Consider the following 13,868-nt stretch of genomic DNA (forward strand, 5'->3'; position numbering starts at 1 on the left):
CTGCGATCAGGTCTTGGGGGGCTGGCCCTTGAATTAGGATGCGCCATGGGGTGTGGGCATGAGAAGCACAATTCGAGGGCCTGGAAAAGAGTAGTCCATTGGCATGCGGGGCAGAGATGGGCAGACTTTTAGGACAAGATTTGCAGCAAGGAGAGCAGAGAGAGGGGAGGAAAATGGAGGGGCATAGGCTGGGGGCTTCCAGAGATCTGAGAGACCGCAGCATGCTTGTGAACTGCCAGTGTGACCCAGGAGGGGGTGGCCTTGGGTGGGGACAGGCACCTCATTCCATGCAGCAGCATGGAGACATGCAGGACAGACACCAGATGCTGGACGCGTCGACTTAGTGGCGCGAACACTGTCAGAATTCAAATGGAGTCACTGGTATTAAAAACCCTGACATATACATATAGACCGTGGAGGGGCATGAAGGGAGGGCTCTCATGCAGACATGCTTGATAGCAAGAATGATCACAAAAGACTGCAAAAATCACAGCCGCACACAAAGATCATCACAACTTACACACACAAACACTTCTGGGAGGACATCTGCCCAGCAGCTGCCTGTCCAGCCTCAGACTGGCACCATCCTTCCTGGCGGTCCTTGTAGCCAAGGACCATTGATTCAAAACAATGATGCAATCCTCCTGCTTCCTTTGAAAATCTTTGTCTTCCTTTACGTTCCTTGACCCACACCCAATTTACGATGGCACACATATGCTATTGCAATGAATGTTCCCGAGTAAATCTCATTTTCTTTTAGAGAGCCTCTCTTTGTTATTTAGGTTGACAGTGGGAAAATCCCAGACTGCAAATCCTTCCTCAATAAAGGGCAAACATGTCCTCCAGGGAGGGTGGTTGGTGGTTAGAGAAGGGGAAGGCTGCAGTGGCCTCTTGGAGTGGTGGAGTGCACATGTGCAGAGCCAGGAGGCCCAGTGCTCAGTGTGGGTGTGCTTGAGACCTGGGAGACGCCAGGGGCGTGGGAATAAGGTGTTCTCTAGTTTCCCCCCCCAATTTAGTTTTCTCTAATTTAGGTGCAGGTTCACTGTAAGCAAGTAAATCAGTCCTGGTGGCCAGCTGGGTGAGTGCAGGGGGCAGGGAGAGGGGAGGGAGTAGGTGCACAAAGTGACTCTACCCTCAGAGAGAAGCAGAGTAAGGCAGGAAAAAGAGGTGTGCACATGCGTGGTCGTGTGTGCACGTGTGCACGTTCGTGCGTGTGCGAGTGTGATGTGTGTGTGCGTGCAAGTGCATGCATGTCCATGTGTTTCTGTGTGGGTGTGCACATGTGTGGCTGCTGGGGGGTGGCTAATGAAGGCATGGGAGCAGCATGGGCTGCAGGTTTCCATGAGGCTCCACAGAAGTGAAACCGAAGGAGAGGAGGTGGTGGGGAGGGCAAGGCGCCTGGATTCAGGCTTGGTGCGGTCATTGCTGATGAGAACATCCAGGCTATGACCAGGGCAGTGGATGTAGAAGTGGAAGGTCCAGGCCACACCCCCTTGGGTTCTGGAGGCTCTGGTAATGAGCACGGGATACAGGAGGCAGGAGAATTGTGAGGGGCTGAACCTGTGGTAGGTGAGGGGTGCATGGGAAAGAGGAGGTGGCTGCCTGGAAGAAGGACAGAGGCCAACATCCAGGCATGGCAGGAGCTGGCTGGTGAGGAGGAGGGAGCAGGGAGGGCACACGGGATGGGGGAATGCCGCCTCAGCGGGGTGTGAGGGCACAGCCTGTGGGGAGAGGTGAGGAGGCAATGCCCCTTCTCAGAAAGCATGGTCCAGGGATCAGTGACACCCCCACATTTGGTTTCTACTAAGGGTACCCTTGGCATGTGCTGATTTTGTTAAAAAGAAAAATAAGAGACTATGTCAGTCAGCTTCGGCGGCTGTAGCGAAATATCACAGGCTGGGAGGCTGAAACAAGACTTTTACTTCTTACAGTTCTGCAGGCTGGAAGTCCAAGATCAAGTTCCAGCAGCGTTGGGTTTCTGGTGCGGAGTTTGTGGCTGGTTGGGGTGAAAATTCCCACTGTTCACTCACACTGCTGCTTCTTTTGCACATGTAAGAGTGGGGAGGGCACTGAGCTATTTCTATTAAACACCAGCCCTGTTGCAAGACTTCACATTAGTTACCCCCCCTAGCCCACCTCCAAATACAGTCACACTGGGGGTTAGGGCTTCAACCCATACATTTGGGGGAGGTGTGTGTGTGCGGCAGAATTCAGTCTGTAGCAGGCAACTCCTGCATAAAGCAGACATTGGTTTATACATCAAATGGATTTTGCTGGAGTCAGGCTCAGTGTCGCTGTAAGGAGGAACCCTGGAGGTATTAACACAAGGCGGTGATGCCGCCTCTGCGCAGGCCTGAGGCCCGAGCCTGCAGCACCTTCCCTCCTACCCTGCCCTGGCAGCGGGTGTCATCCTAGAACAGAACAAGCCCCTTTTGATGTCACTGGGCATTGCCTTGGCGGTTTACTCAGAAGCTAGAGGCTGGCCTCGCTAGAGCCCATTGCCAGGCCCTGGCCACCCCTAAATCTGTGTCCACAAAACCCTCTGGAGTGCCTGCTCCGCATGGTGGCCACTGGCCACACAGGGCTGCAGATCAGTGGAAGCGGCCTTGTGAGCTGCTGCCAAGAGGCAGGTGCCCGTGCAAAGCCTTCCTGGGAAGGAATCTCACTGGGGTTGTTAAATACTGGTTACATGTTGAATGATGTATTTATTGCGTTTAGTAAAACGTATTGTTCATTTTGGCCATTACTTGTTACCTTTAAAAAATGTAGCTACTAGAAGCTTAAGATGAAAAAATGTGGTTCTCCTCCTCCGTCTACAAGCTTGTCCTATTCAGAGCGGCGGTGTCCCCGCGGCCTCAGACCCAGGGTCCAGCCCGTGCCCTGGCACCTCCGCGGCCAGGATCAGCATCGCTGCCCCGGGCCCCGCGCGGAGCCGGCTGTTCCTCCGTGCTCTGCGCTCCTGGGCCCTCACCAGCCTCTGTCCCCGCCGAGCCCCCTTCGTCCCTGCGAGGGTTCCCCGCACGCCCCGCGCTGAGACCCAGCCTGGCCCGGACCGGAGCCCTCCGGGACGTCAGGGTGCGCCACGCGGACTCCCGGCCTGACGCCGCCTCCCCTCTGTCTTCTTTGGGCCGCAGCCGCTCCTCGTGAGTGAAGTCGCGGCTCGGGAGGCGGGTGGGCGCGCCGGGAAGCTGCACAATCCATGCTCCGTCTGCGCGGAGAGCCGGGCGCGCGTGGCCCGGCCCCTGCAGGTGCGAGTGCCGCCGCCCCGGTGGGCTTCCCTCCCCGGCACGCCCGGTACGCGGCTGGACCACTGCGGCCGCGCACTCGGAGGGGCGGGACGGTTCCCCGGGAACCGCAAGAGAGCGCACCTGCCGCCGGCGCCGGGAACACACGGCCCCTTTAAGAGGTGAGGCCGGAGCAGGACCGTGACGTCATAGACGTGCGAAGGGCGGAGTCTGTGCGCAGCCGCGGCGCGGGGGGCGGAGCGGGGGCGCGGCGTTCTTGCGGGCCTGACTGACAGGAGCGCAGTCGAGGAGAGGCCAGTACCAGGCCGCCGGACGCAGGAGCACCCCGCGTAGGCCCCGCCCCGAGGCAGGCCTCGCCTCCACGAGGGCCGCAAGTTCCGCACAGGCCACGCCCGTCCCCCAGGCCCCGCCCCACTCTGTTCAGGCCTAAGCCCAGCTCAGGCCCCGCCCCTGAGGCCCCGCCCCCTCGCAGAGGCCCCGCCCCGGGCCTAGCTCCACCCCGCGCAGGCCCCGCCCCAGGTTCGGCTCCACCCAGAGTCAGGCTCCGCCCCGCGTAGGCCCCGCCCCGGGCTCGGCTCCGAGGGGCGGGACTTGCCCTCAGCCTGAGTCTGCGGCGGCTGCGGGAACTTTCCCAGCGGATCTAATGGCTGCGCGCGGGCCACTGTGAGGCGCGGCGGCGAGCGACGGGCGCGGGGCCGCGGAGCAGCGAGCGAGCGAGCGAGCGCGAGGCCGGAGCCCCGGCCAGGCCCGGCCGACCCGCCGAGCCCGCGATGCGCCCCGGGGCCGCCCCCCGGCGCAGCTGACGCCCCGCGGCCCCGCGAAGACACCGGCCGGCCGGTCCCGGAGGAAGCGGCCGCCGCCGCCGCCCAGTCCTGCGCCCGCGCCGCCCGGGCACCATGGCGGGGAAGGTGGCCGCTCCGGGCACCGCGGTGCTGCTGGTCACGGCCAACGTGGGCTCGCTCTTCGACGACGTAAGTGCCCCGCGCCGGCGGCAGGCCCCGACCCCGAGCCCGGGACCCCCGACCCTGACCCCGGGGTCCCAAACTCCAAGCCCTGGACCCTGGACCTTGAACCTCCAGACCCCGAGGCCTCAGACTCTGATCCTTGTACCCAGGACCCCAGACTCTTGTCCTGATTCCCAAGGCTGGGAGCCCAGACCCCTTGATCCCCAAGCCCGAGACCTGAAGACCTGGGCCCTGAACCCCGAACCCCATCCTCCAGCAGCTGACCCTTGACCCTGGGACCCTGCCTCTGAACTCCTGTTTCCAAATCCTGACCTCGAAACTCCAATATTAAAACCCCGTCAGAATCCCTGTTAACAGTCCTTGGAACCCAAACCCCAGAAACAGGGTCTGTGCGCACCAAACCCTGCCCCAGCCCTGATTTCCGAATCCTCAGAACCCTGGTCCTGGAATGCCCATCCCCAACCCTGGCCCTGAACCCCAGATCCATGGTCACTGGAATCACAAATCCTGACTGCAGAGACCTGGTTACAGAACCTGCTCTCAAACCTCTGTCTCTGGTCCCTGAGCCCTGGACCCCAGCCCTGAAACATAACCACAAGCACTAACCCAGGAACTTCTGACGCTGGGCTGTGGCCCCAGACTCCTGTCCCTGTTCCCCAAACCCTGAATTCTAGCCCTAGAATCCCAGCCTTCATACTGTGATCCTTGCCCCTAAAGCCAATCTAGCCTGACTCTGAACCCCGAATTTCAAGCTCAGGCTCCAGCTTATAGCCCTGAACCCCTGTCCTCGACCCCTGAACCTGGAACCCTGGTTCCAGAGTCAGGCCCCAAACCCAATTCTGAACCCTGCCCCTAACTCTGGTTCCTAGATCCCATCCTTGGCCCCTTTCTCCAAAGAGCTCCTGCCCCTCAATCCTGAATCCTGATCTTAAAGCCTGGACCTTCAGCCTGCTTCCCAAACTCTAACCCTTGACTCCCACCCCAGTCCCTGTCCTCTGAGCCTAGGCCCTCCTCTCTGGCTGTCAGCCCCAGCTCCTGTATGCCTGGATGCCGGCCTCACGGTCCGTCTGTCCCGGCAAGGCCAGAGGTTAGGGTGCCCTCATTTAACCCTGCCACTTAGTGTCTCTTTAGTTCTTAAATAAGGGAAGTCTGTTGAAAGCCCTGTAGAACTTGATATTTCTTATTTATTGAAGAAAAAGATGCTGAGAAGCTCTTCAGGGGCAGAAAGGGGATGCTGATTACCTATGGCCTTTACCTTCTAGGGCTCCTCCCACCCAAGCCTCAGTCCCACCCAGGATCCTGGGGCGCCCCCGTCTCTGGAGAGACCAGGGAGCTGAGGCTCAGGGCACACTGGGAGCTCCCCAGAGGCAGGCCAGGCTGACCTAGTTCGGCGTTTCAGCCACGGTGCCACCCTGCTGTTGGTACTCGTGCTGCCAACCCAAATAAAGCAGAGTGCGGCTCCAAGTGGCCCAGATGGAGGCCGTGGAGCCACGGACGCTCCCTCCCTCCCTCCCTAGGTGAACAGTGGGGCGCCGCACCAGCTTTATGACGGATGTGTGCCACTGATGCACGCGTGGTTTCCATTTCAGGAGGAGGTCTTGTGTCTTTGCTGGCAGCAAGCATGGGTGAAGTGTTTGATGAAGCTCAGTTCATGCACAGGCTAGGTTTGGTTTTTATTAACAAAAGGCGCTGTTTTTCTGTTTTTCTTATTTTAACTTCCAGGTGCCCATGTATTATACTGACCTGCTGGGGACGAACTGCTTTCCCTCACACTTTGTTATGGACAACTTCACCTAGGTTTATGTTTGATCATTTTCTGCAAAAGTGCCTGGCATGGGTGTGTGTCTGTATATTTGGCGTTCTATTCTAGGCTTTCCAGTAACATGTCACTGTAGCATGGTTTGTTCAGATGATTCAGATCCGTTAGCTGCGGCTTCAAAGCCTCAGAAATGTCAGGAGCATTAAGCATGGTGGGGCATTTTAGTCTCAATGGGAAAAGAGTTTTTCTGTGCAGACATTCTTTCCAGTAATCTTTGATTCTGAGTTCTAGCATTTTTGTTGTGTTTCAATTGTATACACATATTTATCTCTGTTGATATCAAATTGGGTAACTTAATTCACTTTTGTTTAGCAACATAGTTTCTCTGAGTTTTCATTTTTCTTAAAGGCTATGTGGAATTTTGCATTCTGTTTATGTTTAGAAGGAACATTTGTTTTGGTCAACAGCACATAGGTTAATTCTGAAAGGTGCGTTGTGATTTCAGGGCTGAGTGGAAACGTATCTGTCTGTGTCCGAAGATTTCTTAATGTGTGCAGGTCAGTCCCCGGGGGCCAGACCCAGCCTCCTTCAGTGGAAACCAGCCAGGCACTCACATTCCCAGGCCCCCTTCCTTGGTTGAGCTTTGGGGTGTGGTACTTGTGGGCCAGAAACTTGGCCAGTGGAAGGGAATTCATGAGTGAAGGAGGTTTTGGTTGCTTGGTTTGTCCTGGGTTTCGGGGGACCTGCTTTGTGATTCTGTTTGCCTTTGTGCAGCCCGTCCTGTGCTGACGAACACACCCTTCAGGCAGTACTCAGGCTGTGAAGGAATCTTTCTTGCCCAGCCTCATCGTGTTGGAAGCCAAGCTCGTCTGTGACTAGTGCTGGAGCTGGTCACGGTTCCGAGGAGGAAGGTGTTTGATTCTGAAGCAGATGTCCCAGCCTGTGACGGACTGTTTTCCTTTTGTGCTTAAGTGACAGGTGGTTTGCTTTTGCTTTTGCAGTTTTGAAAGTCTCCCCTTATAAGGCCCCTCCTCCTCCCCCTCTTTTTTTTTTTTTTTTTTTAAGACGGGGTCTCATTCTGTCACCCAGGCTAGAGTGCTGTAGTGATGCAGTCATAACTCACTGTAGCCTCAACCTCCCTGACTCAGGTGAACCTCAGCATCCTGAGTAGCTGGGACTACAGGCGTGCGCCACCATGCCTAATTTTTGTAGAGACCAGGTTTTGCCATGTCGTCCAGGCTGGTCTCGAACTCCTGGGCCCAAGCAATCTGCCTGCCTTGGCTTCCCAAAGTGCTGGGATTACAGGTGTGAGCCACTGTCCCTGGTACAGAGGTAACCCCTCTCAAAACGCTGTGTGCATAAACTTCAGCTGTGGTGTGTAGCATCCTGGGATCCACACAGAGTCTTGCTCGGCAGCCCCTGTTTGCTCGTGGTTACTCCATCTTTGTGGCCCCAGAGTGGCTGTTCTGTGGGCTGCGGGGCTGTCCCCACTGGGGTTGCTTCTGACCTTGAGCAGACAGTGTTGCGGTAAATGCCTTACAGTGTACCGGTCCCCGAGCCCTCATCCCTCACGTTCCTAGAAATTATGGAGGACCCGAAAGAGTTCTTGTTTATGTTGGTTATAACTACCAGTGTTTCCCATATTGGGAGCTGAGACTGCATGAGAACACGTAGCTCGCTGCACTAGCTGGCAGCGCGATGACATCATCCCACAGCGCAGGCACCCCCTCAGGTGCTGGCCATTCTTCCCTAGGCGACAAGGAGAACAGAAAGGAGTCATTTTGTAGTATTATGGAAATAGTTTTGACCTAGTCAACCTGTGAAAAGGCCTCCTCAGCCCAGTCCTCCCTCCCCAAACTGTCATGGGCACCCCTGTCTCTGGCCAGGTGGCTGGGGTGCCTGGGACTTTCCCAGGCTTATTATACGGACTGCCAGACCGCCCTCAGTGAGCCCTGCAGCTGGTCTTTAATTCCTGAATTGGACTCCTGCTGTCACTACTTGTTTGCTTGGAAAGAAGTGACTGGGGTCCGTATTTAATTGTTTTGCTTTGATGTGGCTGGTTTTTTGACAAGTGAGGTTTCTGGCTTTTGGTTCCTTCCATTTTTATGAGAAGGGAATTGAGGAGGTGAGATTCTTGCCAGCTGTGGCGTCATAACTGTGTCCCACCCTTGCATGGTCAGGCTGCTTCTTGGTTCTGAGAGCACAGCCCGCTGGCGGGTATCTGCCTAGCGGCCCTTCCTGCTCCTTGTTCACAGCTAAGTCAGTTCTGAGCTGGTTTGCCTTTTTGCTTAGTCAGCTCCCGGGCAGCCCTGTCCCTCTGCCCAGACCCGGGGTTGCAGAACAGCTGTGAGAGTGGGCTCGGCAAGTGCTCGCTGGCAGGGACCTGAGGGCCTTGCAGTCAGCAGGTGTTGATTTGCCCTGGAAGAGTGTGGAGGTGGCGGAGCTGCTGTGGGTATGGAGTCGGTGATGGTCAGCAGTGCAGGCTGGCATCTCTCTCTGGTAGCATCAGCATTGCCCTCTTTGCCATGTGGTTCCTGGCAACATCAAAGGTACCGCCCTCTCTCCCACCTTGAAAACTCTGAACTCCATGTTCCCTCCAGCCACTGCAGGACATCCTGACTCTCTTCCATGGCAGCCCTCGAGTGGGGTGGGGGAGGTCTCCCCTCCATGTCCTTCTCCAGGCCTCCGCCCCAGCACTCCTGCACAGCAGGGCCCGGGGCTGGGTGCGGGTGGTGCCCAGCTGGCGGTGACTGGCCTGAACTTTTGCTCCCTCTGTGGATCCTCTTTTTACTTCAGGGACGTTTCAGTTGGTAATGACTGTGCTGGGACAGAATGCACACACCATGTCCCTCACCCATTTCTTTTTCCTTTTCTTTTTCGTTTTGAGACAGGGACTCATTCTGTTGCCCAGGCTGGAGTATGGTGGCTCACTGCAGCCTTGGACTCCTGGGCTGAAGTGATCCGAAGCCATCCTCTCACCTCAGCCTTCCAAGTAGGGGGGACCACAGGTGCACGCTACCACACCCAGCTGATTTTTTTATTTTTATTTTTTGTAGAGATGGGGTCTTGCTGTGTTGCCCAGACTGGGCTCAAACTCCTGGGCTCAAGCAACGCTCTCACCTCTGCCTCCGGGAGTGTTGGAATCACAGGTGTGAGCTGTCACACCCGGCCCTTTCACCCATATGAGGTGTACAGTTCACTGGTTTTCAGTATATCCACAGGGTGTGCGACTGTCACCACAGGCAATTTTAGAACATTTTTATTACCTCAAAAAGAAGCTGCATTAGCACCCAAGCCCCATGTCCCCCAGTTCCCCCACCTCCTGCAGTCAGTTTTCATCTCTGTGGATTTGCCTGTCCCCTGTATTTCACGTACGGAATCAGACACTGCCCTTTGATCTGGCTGCTTTCACTGAGCATCTATTAAAAGTGTCCATGTTGCAGCATGCATCCGTCCTTCATTGCTTGCTTGCTTCCTTTCTTTCTTTCTTTCCTTCTTTCCTTTCTTTCCTTTCCTTCCTTTCCTTCCCTTTCTTCCCTTCCTTCCCTTCTTTCCCTTCCCTCCCTTCCCTCCCTTTCCTCCCTTTCCTCCCTTTCCTCCCTTCCCTCCCTTCTCTCCCTTCTCTCTCTCCTCTTTCTTTTTCTTTCTTTCTTTCTTTCTTTCTTTCTTTCTTTCTTTCTTCTTTCTTCTTTCTTTCTTTCTTTCTTTCTTTCTTTCTTTCTCTCTCTCTTTCTCTCTCTCTCTCTCTCTCTCTCTCTCTCTCTCCCTCTCTCTCTCCCTCTCTCTCCCTCTCCCTCTCCCTCTCTCTCTCTCTCTCTCTTTCTTTCTTTCTTCTCTTTCTCTTTCCTTTCTTTCTTTCTTTTCTCTTGCTCTGCCACCCAGACTGGAATACAGTGGTGTGATCACAGCTCACTGTAGCCTTGACCTCCTGGCTTCAAGTGATCCTCCTGCCTTAGCTTCCTGAATAACGGGGACTACAGGCATGCACCACTATGCCCAGCTAATTTTTTTTTGACTTTTTGAGGAGATGGGGTCTCACTGTGCTGCCTAGGCAGGTCTCAAAGTCCTAGCCTCAAGTGATCTCCTGGCCTTGGCCTCGCAAGTGCTGGGCTTACAAGCATGAGCCACAGTGCCAAGTCTCTTTATTCACGTTTATGGCTGAATAATATTCCATTGTGTGGATACACCAGGCTTTGTTTCTGTGTTCATCAGCTGTGGATGTCTGGCCCGTTCCCACCTTGCGGTTCTGGTGAGCAGTGGATGTCTGGCCCGTTCCCACCTTGCGGTTCTGGTGAGCAGTGGATGTCTGGCCCGTTCCCACCTTGCGGTTCTGGTGAGCTGTGGATGTCTGGCCCGTTCCCACCTTGCGGTTCTGGTGAGCAGTGGATGTCTGGCCCGTTCCCACCTTCCGGTTCTGGTGAGCAGTGGATGTCTGGCCCGTTCCCACCTTCCGGTTCTGGTGAGCAGTGGATGTCTGGCCCGTTCCCACCTTCCGGTTCTGGTGAGCAGTGGATGTCTGGCCCGTTCCCACCTTGCGGTTCTGGTGAGCAGTGGATGTCTGGCCCGTTCCCACCTTGCGGTTCTGGTGAGCAGTGGATGTCTGGCCCGTTCCCACCTTGCGGTTCTGGTGAGCAGTGGATGTCTGGCCCGTTCCCACCTTCCGGTTCTGGTGAGCAGTGGATGTCTGGCCTGTTCCCACCTTCCGGTTCTGGTGAAGAGTGCTGCTGTGCGCATCTGTGCAGACATCCCTAGGCGAACATGCGTTCTCAGTGCTGTTGGGTGTGTATAGTCATGGCATTGCTGGGTGACGTGGTGAGTTTGTATTTAACCCTCAAGGGCCTGTCGGGCAGTCCACGGTGGCTGCACCACGTCACATCCCTACCAGCAGGGTCCCAGGGTTCAGGTTTCTGTACTTCTTGGTGTTGGCGCCCCTGGGCTCAGGCTGGCCACCCTTCTCCCTTCCTGGAACCTCATCTAGACTTACGGCTGTAAGTGCCACCTCTGTGTGGGTGCCCACTCCCAGGGAGAAGCACACAGCCAGGATGCCAGCCTGCAGTAGGTGGGGCCCTGCTCTGCTGCTCCAGCCAGAGCCGAGTGCCAGCTCTCAAGGAGGTTGGGGCGTCCTCATTTCGGAGGCAGCTGTCTTCCTCCCTGTGTGCTGGGCACAGAGCATGGGGGCGGCCTTTGGTTCAGCGTCTTCTGCAGGTGCCCTCCCTTCCCCTGTGCAGCCGTGGGCGTGGCTGGAGGTGTCTCAGCAGCCTTTTTTTTTTTTTGCATTGCTGTCTCTGACTCAAGATCACAGTGCACTTTCCCTGGGAGAATTATGACCTGTTTGCCAGGGCTTATAAGGGGCAGGATCATCGTCTCCAGGCAGGGATGGTTAAATATGACTGTGGTTCCGGCCCTGGCCGCAGGGTACAGGAGCTACTTCTGCCACCTCAGGAAACCACGTCTTGAACACCTGCTCACCTTAGCATCATTTCGGGTCTGTCCTTGATTTTTAGACTTTTGGAATAAACCTGGTAGTTCTCTGTTTCCCAGCTCTGTGTGCCCCTCTCCCTCTGGCCCTGGCATTTGGGATGCAGCAGGCCATGCTCTTTGGATTATTACGGATTCAGCCTTTGAGAACAGCCGTGTTCTCTCTGCTCACAAACTTTCATCCCCCGTTTACTTCCTGTTTTTATCAGTCTCTAGAGTTGCTGAGGAGAGAGTTTAGATCACTCGGGTTGGGGGTGGGGGTGGGACTTCTTTGGTTTGAAATATTAACGATTCCTCATGTTTTGAAGTAAGCACCCAGATCGACCTGTGGGGCAGTGTTGTGAGAATGTCTGCACGTAGGCGTGGTCACGTCCGTCCCTGTCGCCCGCACTGCTCCCAGAAGCCCTGCTCTGGCCAGCGCCACTGAGGAGTGCCTATCCTCAGAGTGTGGAGGTGTGGGGCAGGTGGAGCACGGCAGGGGGCCCCACACAGCTCCTGGATGGCTGTGCTTGGTGGGGGCCTGATTCTGAGGGAAGAGGCTGGTATTGGGGTGTTTCCGTGGACTTGTTGGGTCTGATTCAGAAGTTACAGAAATCCAGACCTGGACCTGCCCCAGCGTGAAGCATTACATGTACAGTCCCTCTGTCCAGGGCTAGAGTGGCATTTGGAAGGAAGGCTTTGACCAGACTGGGGTGGCTGAGAGGGCTGCTTGGGGCAGGAGAGGGCAGGTCTCTCTGAGTTGTGGGGCTCACAGAGGGACAGCCTCCAGGGAGGTGGCCTCCATCCGGGAATGGGGTCCAGGCGGAGGAGGGTGGGCATCTCTGCACATGCCACTCTGTGCCCCACTGCCCCTGCCAGGGTGTCCCCGCTGTTTCCTGGGCGGGTCCTTCTGATGTGAGCGCACTCCAGTGGAATACTTGTGGGGGCCCTAGGGGAAGAGGGGGCGGAACAGGCAGGCTGTCCCCATGCAGACCTGAAAGTGGCTGTCCAGTTCCGCCTTCCTTTGCTCGGGGCCATTAATTGGGACACTTGGGAATCTCAGAGCCCAGTGGGAACCAGGACCTGGGCTCAGAGGCTCTGGAGCCCCAAGTCTCGCCCTGCCAGGTCTGGCTGGTGCTGCCATGGGCTCAGATCTGGCCGGTTCCGAGCTCCTCCTGCTCTGTGGAGCTCTGAGCGCTGGCTCCAGGCCCAGCTTTTAGGAAGGTCATCTGCCTCAGTTGTGGTTGCTGCCTCCTCTCGGACTGAGGTGACGAGAATGTGGATGGCGCCTGCACTGTGTCCACTCTTTAGGCTCTAATGTTAAAGGTGTGTTTGGAGACGTGAAAGTGGCTCTGGGGGAGCGTCCACCAGGTCCTGCCTATGTACAGGGCCGGCAGCACTGTTGTGTTGGGGTGAGTGGCGGAGGCATCTGGGGACGTCCTGGAGCCTGCAGCCCTCAGCGTGTCACGCCACATACTTACGTGATGAGGACACTCCCGAGGATGTGGAAGCCGCCAGTCGCCCTGGGTAGGTTGGGGCTGGGCACCACTTCTGGGGCAGGTCTGGGGTGATGGTGCTCCCAGCCGCGGGGGTCTTATTGTTGGCACAGAAGTGGTTTCCCAGCGGTGTGCCCTGAGTGTCGGGAAGGCACTCTGCTGCCACTCCAGGCTCAGAAGACGCCGCTTCTGGTTTTTCCCTGTCGTGAGTGAGAGCAGCCCCACCTCCAGGAGCATGGCCTCCAGATCAGCCTGTTACTTGAACGCTGACCCGCCGGTGGGTCTCAGTGACCTTAAGCCGGTTGTCTTCTTGGTCCTTCTCTCTGACAGGAGTTTGAGACTCCTTTTTAGGGGTTGCTGGGGATCAGCTGGTTGCTGTGTCGGGGGGTGTGCTGCCCCTTCTGTGTCTTGGAAGGTGGGCGAGGGCTTAGCAGGGCTGCCTCGGCTGGCTTTCCCCGGCGCCTTCCCCCAACCCCTTCCCCACCTCTTTCCCATGCTGTATTGTCCCAGGTGTCTCTGCGTGGGGTCTCCTGGCTCTGCAGATCTATGTAGACTGCACGGAACTGCCCCTCTTCCTGGGTGCACTGCAGACCCCGGGCCCTCTGGGCTCTGGCCTGTCCCCTTGTCCCCATGTGACTGCCCAGCTACTGTTCTTCCTGGCCTTTCCCTCTTGTTTCTGCCTGGGCCTGCCTGGCTGGTCTTGCCTGGCCCTGCCTTTGGTCCTGTGGGCACCAGGACTGCGCTCTGGCAGGGGCAGACTCTGTTTCCTGCTCAGCAGAGCCCAGGCCTGGCCCTGGTTAGCAGGCTGTGTCATCTGCTGCAGACAGCCTTCCTTTCTGTGTCCTCCCCTCTCGGGGTCCTGCATGACTGGTCCTCATTCCAGGAACCGGAGGAGATTGAAGAACCAGAGACTTAACTTTGGCCCAAGTCCCTGTGGAGAGGAAAT

At 56.7% G+C, this 13,868-nt stretch overlaps 1 protein-coding gene across 1 annotated transcript in view; it reads left to right on the top strand.

Moving 5' to 3' along the window:
* The first annotated feature begins 3,826 nt into the window (after nucleotides 1–3,826).
* INPP5A (inositol polyphosphate-5-phosphatase A) overlaps nucleotides 3,827–13,868 on the top strand; it is a 247,020-nt gene continuing 236,978 nt past the window's right edge. The window contains exon 1 of the mRNA XM_010382741.2: nucleotides 3,827–4,216. Coding sequence (XP_010381043.2) covers nucleotides 4,142–4,216 — 75 coding nt within the window. The 5' untranslated portion in view covers nucleotides 3,827–4,141. The remainder of the gene's footprint in view (nucleotides 4,217–13,868) is intronic.

This window comes from Rhinopithecus roxellana, chromosome 11 (genome assembly GCF_007565055.1).
Source record: "Rhinopithecus roxellana isolate Shanxi Qingling chromosome 11, ASM756505v1, whole genome shotgun sequence".
Lineage (NCBI taxonomy): Eukaryota > Metazoa > Chordata > Mammalia > Primates > Cercopithecidae > Rhinopithecus > Rhinopithecus roxellana.